Source organism: Protopterus annectens, chromosome 3.part0, assembly GCF_019279795.1.
Source record: "Protopterus annectens isolate FY-2018-M chromosome 3.part0, PAN1.0, whole genome shotgun sequence".
Lineage (NCBI taxonomy): Eukaryota > Metazoa > Chordata > Ceratodontiformes > Protopteridae > Protopterus > Protopterus annectens.
Window position 1 is genome coordinate 1,219,092,072 of NC_056731.1, and position 12,759 is coordinate 1,219,104,830.

Consider the following 12,759-nt stretch of genomic DNA (forward strand, 5'->3'; position numbering starts at 1 on the left):
AGAAAAAGGTCTGGTATGACAGTAATGCTGGAGCCAGAGAGTATGCTGTGGGACAGCATGCGATGGTGTTCATTCCTGTCAGACACAGTAAGCTGCAGGCAGGTTGGGCGGGATCCTTCAAAGTGGTAAGGACGATAAGTGATGTTAACTACATGGTAGAACTGCTAGGCAGGAGGGAGGGGCACAGATTGTACCATGTTAACATGATGAAGCCTTAGCATGATAGAGAGGCCCTTGTGCTGAGTATTTGCAGTGGATGGCAGGAGGAGTCTGTGGGGGATCTGGTGACTGATCTCCTCAGTGAGGCTCGGACTGACACCTCAGTAGAAGGGGTAGCAATGTCCCAGCGGCTGTCCCTTACCCAGGTTCGAGAAATCTGAGCAGTGTTACAGGAGTTTGGGGACATATTCACTGGGAAACCATGATGCACCCACCTGGTGTAGCACCGTATGGATACAGGGCCCCAAAGACCTATAAAGCAGGCCCCTTAAAGAGTGCCTGAGCGAGTCAGACAGACTGAGGGAGGAGATACAGGGGGTGTTGGAACTGGGAGTAATCCAGGAGTCCAGCAGCCCGTGGGCCTCCCCCATGATGCTGGTGCCAAAGAAGGATGGCAGCACCAGGTTCTGTGTGGACTACAGGAAACTAAATAGTCGCACAGAGTCAGATGTTTACCCCATTCCTAGGACAGATGAAGTCACTACTGATCTTACCAAGGGCTACTGGGAGGTGCCCTTGACTCCCAACACTAAAGAGAGGCCAGCCTTTGTGACTCCTTTCAGCTTGTATGAGTTCACAAAGATGTCCTTTGTGATGAAAAATGCCTCAATGATTTTCCAGAGTCTGGTAGATCGTATCCTAGCAGGAGCAGGCGATTATGCCTTTGCTTACCTGGATGATATTGCCATCTACAGCCATTCCTGGCAAGAGCACCTTCAGTGTCAGGGAGGTGTTGGACGGACTGCAGAGGGTGGGGTAGACCATTAAGCCCAGTAAGTGTCAGGTGAGTATGGCAGAGGTTTCCTACCTGGGACATAGATTGGGGAGTGGTAAGATCAGGCCAGAATCTGCCAAAGTGGAAGCTGTTCAGGCATGGACTGCCCCTGTTACCAAAAAGCATGTGAGGGCATTCTTAGGGACAGAGCTCCCTGCTTCTGACAAGGGAAAAAAGGCCAGTTAAAGTAGTGTGGACCCCAGCATTTGAGCAGACATTCCAGAAGCTTAAAGGAGCTTTGGGAGGAAGCCCCTCTGTTAGCCAGTCCAGATTACAGCAACATGTTTGTTGTGCAGGTGGATGCTTCAAACCATGGGGTGGAGGATGTACCAGATTTCCTCAGAGGGAGAAGAGCACCCAGTGGTATATCTCACTGTAGACTCCAACCCAGTGAGGAATGTTATGCAGCTGTAGAAAAGGAATGTCTAGCCATAGTATGGGCACTTCAGCCTTATCTGTATGGAAGGAGATTCACTGTAGTTACAGACCACAATCACTTAACAAAGCTAAATAGAACCAGCCAGCAAAAGTCCAAGTTGTTAAAGGTGGAGGTTAGGATTGCAGACATATGACATGACAGGAAAACACCATAGTGGGGGCAGCAATGCTAACACAGGTGGGCTCTCAAGACAGTGAATGGGGTAACATATTCCCAGATAGGCTTATTTCCCGTAAGCCACGTTTTTCAAGAGTCACTTGAAAAACTAGCTTGCGTCTTCGGGTGGTGATGATATGGGCAAGTGCCATCATAGCTAGCTGGAGTTTTGTAAAGAATGATATGTCCTTTGAATATCAAACTGATTTATACAAGATGCTTGTGTTACAAATGTATTAGAACTATGTTAAAAGGAGGTCATTGTCCCACTGTACTCATCCCTCATTAGACCCATTATAGAATACAACGCCCCATTTGGTATGTACCTCTCAAGACATCTGCAACAACTGGAAAGGCCTCAGAAATACCGCACTAAAAGAATCACAGGCCTAAAGCAGATGCCCTACGCTGACCGCCTTAAAAAATTCCAGCTATACTCTGTCGCATGTCGTCTACTCAGAGGCGATCTCTGCTTAACATACAAGGCCATGTCAAACCCAGAGCTGTTGGACATGCTACACTTAAAGAAATCCCAATCCCTCAGAGCTACCCAGGGATCTAAACCTTGTCATCACAATAAACAAAACATGCTGGAGGGATAGGTTCCTGACCCAGAGACTCCCCAGACTCTGGAATAGATTGCCCATACATGTCAAGCAGAGTGCCTCTTTGGACCTCTTCAAGAGGAACCTTGAAGATTGGATGGGAGAAAGGAAATTCACCCCAGGGATCTGCTAGACAGGGGTCCAGGAAAGTAAATAACGTGGGAAGAAATAGCCAGGGAATTGTTATGGCTCTGATAGCCTAGTACCGACCTATGAACCTATATAAAACTGATTTGTTCCAATGCTTGTGCTGAAAATGTATTTGTGAGGTTTTCTTGTGTTAAAATGTGCCAACAATGCAACCTGCTGGAATGAAAAGAAATTTATATGAATTATTGTAACTGAATTAAATATATATGTTTTAGTAGAGAATACTGCACAGCAGAGGTTAACCAGCTAACATAATTTAAGAAAAATAAGGGAAATGTAAATGAGGTGTTAAACCATTAAAATGGCACACAGCAGTGCTGAATAGGACCGGAGATGCTAAGTCTGGGAAAAAGCCTTTGTTCAGTAGCTCAGTATAAAGAGGGGAAGCCCCAGGCATTGCCATAAACATTTAGATGTGTATTATAGCCGTCTATGCTAAATTCCTGTCTCAGCTTCAAAGGAGACTATTTTGAGAACCTAGAGTCAGGTAACCAGCTGAGGACATTCTTCCGGTCCTCTTGGAAATTATATTTTAGATATTACAAAGAGAAATCTCAGTATTGAGTATTCTGTTTTGGTGAACATGACTAGAAAGACCCTCACCCACAGCATTTTGCCTTGCTGTAGTAAGTAACTTAACTAGGGAACAGTAGTTCTTTTAGATCAGCCAAGAATATAGTGAAGCTTAGTTTAGAAATTTTTATTTGTTTGTCTGAGTCTGTCCATCAGTATTCTTTTCAATATTTCCTGTGATATGAACTCTGTGGTTTACTGTGAATACCTATTCAATATTTTCATGTTCTTTTATTATTTATTATTAACTATATTTAAAACGTCTGTTGTGACTGATCCTTATAGAAAATATCTAACAATTGGGAGTACTTATATTTATTTGATGACATTGTGTGGGCCACTCCAGAAGGCCTGGCTGTCTTGGTCAACTACTATCACTTGTATTACTATTAATATTTTACTGTATAACTGGATACCCTTTGTAACAGCTTTATAGTAACTGGTGGCAGGGAATCTACCTTATAGTCTGGGCCAAGTTGATAGAGTGGGCAATCTGTCCCAGCCTTTCCCGTGTGTGTGTGTGTGTGTGTGTGTGTGTGTGTGTGTGTGTGTGTGTGTGTGTGTGTGTGTGTGTGTGTGTGTGTGTGTGTGTGTGTGTGTGTGTGTGTGTGTGTGTGTGTGTGTGTGTGTGTGCGTGAAAATTAAATCTTAAAGTGTGTATGTGTCAGCTACTTGGGGCAGGGACATGAAGCACTGGGTTCACAGAGAGGCTGTTGGAGGCCTTGGCTTAGACACTTGGCTGAGGACGTAACCCTACAGCTGTACGAGTGGGGAGTCTTTTTGGGTATCTGGAGGGAGACCGATATAGAGAAATCCAGACCCTGGGCTGAGTGTGTTCCCTGTGTGCTCTTAAGGGAAATTGTACTTAATGCAGGGAGGTCTACATCTGGAAATACTTAGTGTATCCATTTGTATTCCAAGTGCAATTCCCTCTCCATTGTCAGTAGTGAGGATTCAGGCTCTTGATTACTGGCCCAGTGTGTAGACATCACGTATTTGGTGGACATCACATATTTTAGCAGTGGTGAGCAATAAACTTCCATTCTGTGTGCACGACTCTCTTGGCCCACGCATTTTATTTATTTTGATTTTGTTAACTGGGGTAGAGCACTTATCCCATTGGACCCATTTCAGTCTCAGCCTAGGGAAACACAGTAGATACATGCATAATATACAGAGAGAGAATGACAAAATGAAATATTTACATGTATTATATACAAAGAGAGGATCATAGTCTGAGTATAAAGGCAGTAGATAAATGGCATTATATATAGAGTGACTGAAAAACACATTATATACATGCATTAAATACAGAGTGGCATCAAAGATGGCAAGCTAAAAGAATCGCAATCAAAAATAGAGACAGAGCAAGGTATGTAGACAGAAGAAAGGAATGAAGAGGTCAAGTTATATGACTCGAGAGACAGCAGTTGTATTTTCATAGTCTTGAAATGTGCTTTAATTTTTGAATGGAAAATGGGATGAGAGGAATGATGTTTATGCACAGTTTTGGAGCAAGGACTGAGAAAGTATGGTCTTTCCAGCTAAGCCTAAGTTGAGGGATTTGGATGAGGGACATGAGTGGTTAAGATGTCTAATGTTTGTATATTGGTGTATCTCTGAATAATCTGGAAGCAAGTGGAAGAAAAGTGACATTCTTGGTAAGTGTAAATAGTTGAGAGACAAGTAGAAAGTATAGATGGTGTAGGAAACTGAGTGATCGACAAGTTCAAAGTCTCTGGTGAGTTCGGTAAAATTGCTCCATTATTAGGCCTTTGTCCATTCCAAGAAGAATATTGTCGCTGAGTGTCAAGGTAACTGTGGATTTACTATGACCAGACCAAAAGCCATGCTGCTTTTGAGAGAGAAGGTGGTATAGGTCAATTTATTGAGTGAGTTGCAAATAAAGTAATTTTTCCAGAATCTTTCCTAAGGTAGGGAGACTAGAAATGGGCTGAAAGTCTGATGGTTTGGATAGACTGGGTTTCTTAAGGAGAGGTTTTATAGTGACATTCTTCTAGATATTAGGCATAACAGGTTATAGATGTGTTTCAGTGGGGTTATGATGTTGTCTTTTCAGTGATAAATAAACCATGGGTGAAGGTTGTCAGATGAGTTCAAAACTGGTGACCAGTCAATTAAGGTGAGGGTGGATTTAAGTTTATTAATGTTATTCTGTGATTTATTACAAAAAGATATGAGCTTTGGTGAGTATGTTTACATATGAATGATGGATATGAAAACTGATAAGGCAGTGGCCACTGAAAGATGGTGGATGGATGGTGATGTTTGAGATAAGAGGAGATTTGTTGGTAATAATATGAGATCTAGGAAGGAGTGGTGAGATGTACTGAAGCTGGGTGAAGACTAACTGAATTAGAGTGTTCAGGTCACTGGAAATGGGCCTAAACAGGTTGAGATTGAAGTCTCCAAGTATTAGGATATTTTTGATATGTTTTGTGGAGGGCGTTTTTTTCTTTTAGCAGGTTATTTAGTTTGGGAAGAGAGGAGGGAGGTGGTGGATATGCTACAGCAAGAGTAGACATGGTGTCCCTCTGCCTGGGATAGGAGCATGCATAGCTCAGTAGTCTACATTACATCCAGTATGAGTCTAACTGCTCATCATTTTGAAAGTTTTAGTCTTACATGCCCAAAAAGAATGTGCTTTTAAAGCGTGTTTGCAGTTCTCTGATTTAGAACTATCACTGATTTTTTCTCCAGCCCCCTTTAAACTGGATGACTACTTGAACTCAGTGACTTGATTATAGGGGGGGGGGCAAAGAGTTTTAATGCCTCTGTCGATGTCTGACACCTTTTAATCATGGAACTTATCCAGCAGAGGAACCAGCCTCACCATGCATTTAAGGATCCCACAGAACAGAAGAAACCATAAGTTTAGTTTGTTTTTGGCACTCTTCATCCTGGCATTGGCCTCTACTCACTTGCAAGGCTCTTATCTAGCTGGAACTTGTTGAGATCAAAGATAGGCACTTCAAGCAAGTGTAGTGTTTTTTTTTTCTCCACATCCAGTGGAAACTCAACTGGTGAGCAACAGATCCTAAACTTATCAAGACACGGTTGTGTGTCTGAACTCCAGGCCAAGGGAACAACTTCCTTTGTCCACTTACAGTATGGTGGTTGTCCTGTCTGCAGTACTGTATTTGTGCACCTGTATAAAATTTATCATTTTTATGAAGTTAGCCAGAAAAAGAAAAGCCTACTAAATGAAGATATTTCAAATATTTTGATACAAGTTCACTAATCCTCAGTAAATTTGCAAATGGCCAAAATGGAAATATCAGATTGCCAACATGCAACAATGCCATAACTTAGTTCTCTTGAAATGTAAATTTAGTTTTGCATGAAGTGCATAGTCTGTACATCATAGTGAGTTTCTACTGTATGTGCATCTCCAAGGCACCTTGCTTGCCATTGTATAAGGCACATTTGCAGTATTTGTATTTCATATTATGTATGAATGTAAGCTTATCCATCATGTGATATGGAAAGTGAAAATTAGATGCCAGTTAGTGAAACAAAGATTGAAAATGTACTGCAGTTTACCACAGTGATTTGTTTATTATGAGAACATGATGTCAGTTAGTGAAACAGGAAGACTGAAAATGTACTGCAACATACCACATTCATTTGTTTATTATGATTTAATCTTTATAACATCTGAAGATGGCAAAGAAACTTGTGTTACATTCTATATCATTTTCAAGTCACTGTAAACACCACATTCAGAAGTATTGTAATGTGGCAGCAGCTAACCAGAAAGTAGGAACTGGCATCTATAAGATATTGATTCAAGTCCATTCTGACAAAACATTTATGTTTTATTACATTTGCAAATTACACTGCTTAGCAAATCGGGCACATGTTAAGTCATTGTTGAATGTATTAGTGTATGGATTCATAATGTCTCTTGTATTGCCTTTTTTTCTTACACTGTTGTTTCATGGGTTCCTAGGTCAAAAAAGACATGCCAGGTTGCTTTGCCAAGGGTTGTGCCACTCACTCTGGTAGACTTCAAGAGGGGCAGTCCATGTATAGTTTTCCAAAGGACAAGGAATTGTGCATCACTTGGTTAACACGCTGTGGAACTGATGTTGAAAGCGTCTCAGAGTTTGTGTCAGAGGTGACCCGTAGCAAGATTCCAAAATATTATTTGTGCTCCTCACACTTTGAGGAGCAAATGTTTGAGCAAAACTATATGCTTCAGCTGCAGACTGATCAAATGAAACCATTGAAAGTAAGACGTCATTTGGTTCCTGGTGCTGTTCCAACAATTTTCAATCTAACACGGATTACTCAGCATCATCAACTTCAGGTTAAAAGCACCAGACACAAAGGAGTTAGTTCTACAAATCAGATGGTAAGGTCATCGTAGTATATTACATTGTGTCTTTGTACATTACATGCACATAACAGATTTTTAAGTTCATGTGAATGCTTATGCTTTGAACACGCTTGAGTTGTTTCTTTTCTCTGTTACGATAGTGATATTTTTAGATTTGTTCTGGTTCTGTACTGAAGCTGTCTCACAAGGACTAGTTGTCTTGGCTCTTTTTCTGCTGGCTCTGAACCTCCCTGCAGGCTTGAACTCCACCCCTATCACATAATCCACTATTCAAGATCCCTTTGCTGCTGTAGAGGAGTAAAAGTCCATCAAAGGTCCAAGACCTGAGAAGAGGAAGATATAGCAAAAGTTGGATGATTCCAATGTGGAGGTTATTGTCGTTAAAAAAAACTGTCTCTGGCTAAAGTTCCCAAAACTTGATCACCACCCAGACCAAGGCCTTCTACAGTGACTACACATGCTAGATTTTCTCCCCCTGTATGACTGGAGTCATCAGGAGCCACAGATTAGATGCCAAGAGGTAGGGCTGGAAGTTTTTCTTCTGAGAAAGAGTTGTTCAATTTTTCTTGCAGATGGTGTTAGTTTTTGTTAAGGCCCAGCTTTAATATTATCATTGTGACCTCCTGTTTGTGTAGGGTGGCTTGAGACAATCCTCTTTCATCTTTTTCTTCCATTCCTCCTCTGTCCCCATTTTTTGCTGTACTACTGTAACTGCTGCTTTGGTGCCAAATTTGTAGTTTCAGTCATGCTGAGGGCTTTGGTGTCAGTGGCTGCTTTGACACCATTTGCAGTAGCAGGGCTGGGACCAATTAAGGCTGAAGAGCTTGGCTTCAAGGTTTTGGAGTCAACTTTGACCCCAGAGTTTACTGCACTGCTGTTGGTGTCTACTACTTCAGTGTTCGTGGACTCCGAGGACTGAAATCAACAGTGACCACTTTGGCTCTGGAATACTTGGTGTCATCCATCAGTACCACCAAGTTCAGTGCTGAGTGTTTCAGGCCTTGAGGTTTCTTTCAGTGCAGTGCAGATTGATACCTGGCTCTTTTCTGGAGCAGTTACATTATCTGTTGATTCCTCTTGACACCATTGAGGCAGGGACCTTCAACTGGATGACTTCTGGGCTTTCGAAGGACATAGGTTCTCCTAGGTCTGTGTAACAGAGAACTGAGATGCCCTCTTCCCCAGAGAGTTCAGATAATTCTTTCCCAAGTCCTCCCAGGAAGAGGCTTTGCAAGAGTAAGCACATGGACTCACTCTCTGAGTCTCCCTGATGAAGTACAGATTTTGATGAAGGGGAGGTTTCCAAAAATTCCTCCAGGGGACACTGAAAATGAAGAGGTAGAGGGGATCTTGTCCAGTCAACTCCCATCTCCCAGGAAGATGAAACCTTGCAAGAGGCTTAGAGTTCTCTCCCTCAGAGGCCGGGGATGTTCACCCCTGGATAAGCTTGTGGATATGGTTTACAGCAAAGTATTGAAAGAGCCTAATGTCACAAAGCAATTACCCCGGATACCTGATATAGAGTTCTGCAGATGCCCAAGGATAGAAAGCACTGTAGTGAAGGCACTTTTGTGGACTCCATAGTCATTGCTGCTGCCACCAAGAGTGATTTCCTAGTGGATGCTCAAATCATCTATTCTCCAAACAGAGAATTCAGGATGATTGATAGGTTAGGGAAGTGTGTCTGTGTGTAGTACATTCTTAATAAGAGCTCTGAACCACATGGCGTATATGACATGATATTACATGAGTAAATGTCAGAAGAAGCTTGCAGAAAAAGCAGCAGATATTCTGAAATGGCTGCCAGCAGACAAACTAAGGACCCAGTTATAAACCCAACCAGCAGGCATATTGTCTACCTCTTTGCTGTTCACGCATCTCATATATAATGCTACAAATGGTTCATCTCAGGCAGCAGGCTTGGGTCTAGTGTAAGGAGATGGGATTGGCTGCTGCTAACATATTTTGTGGGCCATTTCAAGGCAACATTCATAAGTGCCCCTTTTGACTGGTCCACTTTTTTTTTGGCAAGGGGTGAGAGAAGAACTGTTGTAGTTTTGTGGAGGGCATCAAACTGCTCTTGTCTGTTTGGGCCAGTTTTTCAGTACCTGAAAGATTTTTTTCAGAGGAATCAAAAAGACATCAAGAACTTGCGGTTTTGTAGGTCTCAACAGTCCTAGAACAGACATTAGTACAACAGAGATACTCAAGGCAGATGAGAATTCCAGTCAGTCCACCTTCCCAGAGGCAGAGGTGGCCTGAACAATGAGTGCTGTAAATGAGCCTTTCAAGGCTGCCAACATTGAATCCTTAATAGTTTCCCCACTGTACCACAATGGATACAGTCTAGAGCATTTTCCCTAAAACTCAACATGGTTGGCCGTCATACTGGACAGGTGGATAAGGAATGTTTATGTCCAGAGGCTGTTATGTTCTCTTTTCAGAAATGCCCAAGATTCTACCCTCTCATCTACCAACTGTGCCACCCCATCAACTGAGGGCAGCAAGGCAGAAAGTAGAGACCCTCTTTCAAAAAAAGCCATCCAGCAAGTTTCTTCAGAATAGAAAGCATCTGGCTTTAAAATTATTCTTGGTGCTCAAAAAGAAGTGGAATGTCCTACTATTGACTTAAGTTGTTTAAATCTGATATGTGAAGAAGGAGTCATTACAGATTGCACCAGTACAGTTAGTCCTCCCGTGTCTGCAAGCAGGAGATTGAAAGTGCTCTTTAGACTTCCTAGATGCGTACGTATATATCAAAATATTGAAAGCATTAAGGAAATTACTGTGTTTCCAGATGGGAGACAGTCACTGTCGCTTCAAAGTGTTGCCATTTGGTCCCGCCACAGCTCACTGGTTGTTCAGATGTATGGCTCATGTCACAGCCTACATTTAATTGCTAGGGGTAAAATTTTTCTCCATTCCTCAAAGACTGGCTCATAGCAAGCCCAACTCTGGAGTTGCTGGTTTTGGGAAGACCGCAGTTTCTCCATCTGTGCCTGTCTTTAGGGATCACTGTCAATATCACAAAATCCCAACTGTCTCCTACTCAAGCCATCCTGTTTATAGGTTCCCAGTTGAACATACAGATAAAAAAAAAATTGCATCCAGACAGGATTGTGACCATAGTCAAACTCCACACCCCAGCACCCTCAGTTTCTACTGTTCTAAGGGTTTTGGGATTCATGGCAGCTGCTATTCGAACAGTTTCCTTACCAAGACTGAATTTAAGAGCTCTTCATTGAGCAATCTGGATACAATGGGAGCAAATGTACCAAAATGTGTCAAACAGAGTCAGGTAATCCAGTACATGTATAAAGAGCCTTTTAATGTGGACAAGACTTCATAACTTATTGGGAGGTACTTCCTTAGTTTCCCCATCCATAACTGCAGCAGTGGCCACAGGCATATCCATTTGTGGGGGCATTATTGCTGCAAGACTACGCAGGGAACGTGAACTCAGATGCAATCAAAGTTGCACGTCAGTGTACTGGAGTTAGTGATCCTTCTAGCTTTGCAGGCATTTCAGGAACAACTCTCCCAGGGTGTGATTACTTTCCAACAACATGACAGTGATATGGTACATACACAAGGAGGAATGAGACCTTATTCCTTTCCAGAGAAGCCATGAAGGTTATGGGCCTTACAATTGCACTACGTTCTCAGTGAACATACTTGGAATATCCAGCACAAATGTGGACAAGCTGAGATATCAAATTCTGCACCCTCTTGAAAGGTATCACAACAGGAAAACAGTCAAGAACATTTTTTGGAAGTAACCCGGACCCTCTTGTGATCTCTTTGCTTCACCCTTCAACTTAATTACAGTGAATTTTTCAGCATTCTCCCTCTAGAAGGATAGGCACCAGAGACACATCTACCCATAATTGTCTCCTAGGTCTCTTATATGCTTTCCCTCAATAACCAGAGTCATTCAGAAAGCAAAAGTGTGCCAAATGAGAAGCAATCTCATAGCCCCATTCTGGCCATGACAGATATGGTTCCTCTTGTGACCTCATCTTCAGAGATATAATCCCTTCTCCTACTGCAGCTGCATAAGTTGTTAACTCACCTGTCCTAGGTGCCTCATCTGGACATTCACTGGGCTGTCCAAAATTCCCTTCATCTGACCGTATGGTTACTCCACTTATAGTAGTAGCCAGGAATCCATCTTTCCCTGATAAGGCAATTCATTTGATATCTGACTCACATAAACCATTCACTCAAAAAATATGTAGAAACAAATGGAAAAGGTTTTCTTGTGGGCTTCAAGCAATGGCATAGAGCCTATGTTAGTATATCTTTCCAGGTTCTTTCCTCCTTAGTGCACACATTTCAAGAAGGTGCCAGCTACTCTATGATAGAGATTCCTTTAGCAGCAGTTTCATCCTTTCACTCAAGATTTTCCTCAATAGCACTTATTGTCACCATGTATGCAAGGCCTTCTTAAAAGGAGTGTTCCACACAAGGCCTCCCTTGACTAGACCCATCCATCCATGGGATTTAAATTTCAGCTTAGTTTCTCACATGGAAAACTGTCCTGCTGGTGGCAGTCACTTCAGCCATATGACTGTCGGCGATTCATGTCTTGTCCTCTCAGTTTCTGTACTTAAGCATTCATTCATACGTTGACTATATAACTTATCCATATTTTATGTCTAAAGTTGCAACACTAACCAAAATCAGACTTCTTTCCCAGGCATTCAAATAAAGAAGAATACAGATTACATTATTTTGATGTCCAGACAGCTTTGTTTTTATTTACACTGTACAATGGACTTTAGACAAGTTGAACAGTTGTTTGTTTAATTCTCTTCAGTCATAAAAGTTCAGAAGGTGTCTAAAATTACTGTAGCTAGATGGTTATGTGATTGTATTGTTTATTGCTACTTAGAAGGGAGAACCTTGAACTCTTTACTGTGGGGCACACTCTGTCAGGGCTCAGGTTACCTCATCCGCCTTGCTTTTAAATGTATCCTTACAAGATATTACAGTATCGGCTATGTGGTCAGCCTTACATGCATTTGATAAACATTATAGTTTGAGCACAATATCAAGGCTTTATGCCTCTTTTGAAGCTGCTGTTCTCAAGGGCTTGCTGGGGTAGGCCACCCAAGGTTGCTAGGAATTATTTCCTTGTTTTGTTTTCTGGACAAGGCCAGAACAAATACACAAGTTATGTACTAAACACTACGACTGATTTGTCTGGACTCTGTCAGGACAGTGGAACAACCCCTCCCACCTTCCCCCTCCAAAATCTCTCTAGAAGCCTTCCTCAGAATTTGCTGTCTTTCTGCTCTACTAGGGTTGTGTGATGTGACTGTTTTGGTTATGTGGTGTTTTTCATTTGGCTTTTTATCCTTTATCCTCTGTCCTCTGTCTATTCTCCGGGAATAGGAGGGGGGATAGGGCAGAGGGAAGCTTGAATTTCATTACAACCCAAAACCACCAAGATGACATGTCTTGATTCCATTTCCTG

At 42.1% G+C, this 12,759-nt stretch overlaps 1 protein-coding gene across 1 annotated transcript in view; it reads left to right on the forward strand.

The window, feature by feature from the left end:
- Positions 1 to 12,759, forward strand: part of LOC122796720 — a 284,514-nt gene that overhangs the window by 155,754 nt on the left and 116,001 nt on the right. Inside the window, exon 3 of the mRNA XM_044065419.1 lies at positions 6,891 to 7,295. Within this exon, the coding sequence (XP_043921354.1) occupies positions 6,891 to 7,295 (405 nt within the window). The remainder of the gene's footprint in view (positions 1 to 6,890; positions 7,296 to 12,759) is intronic.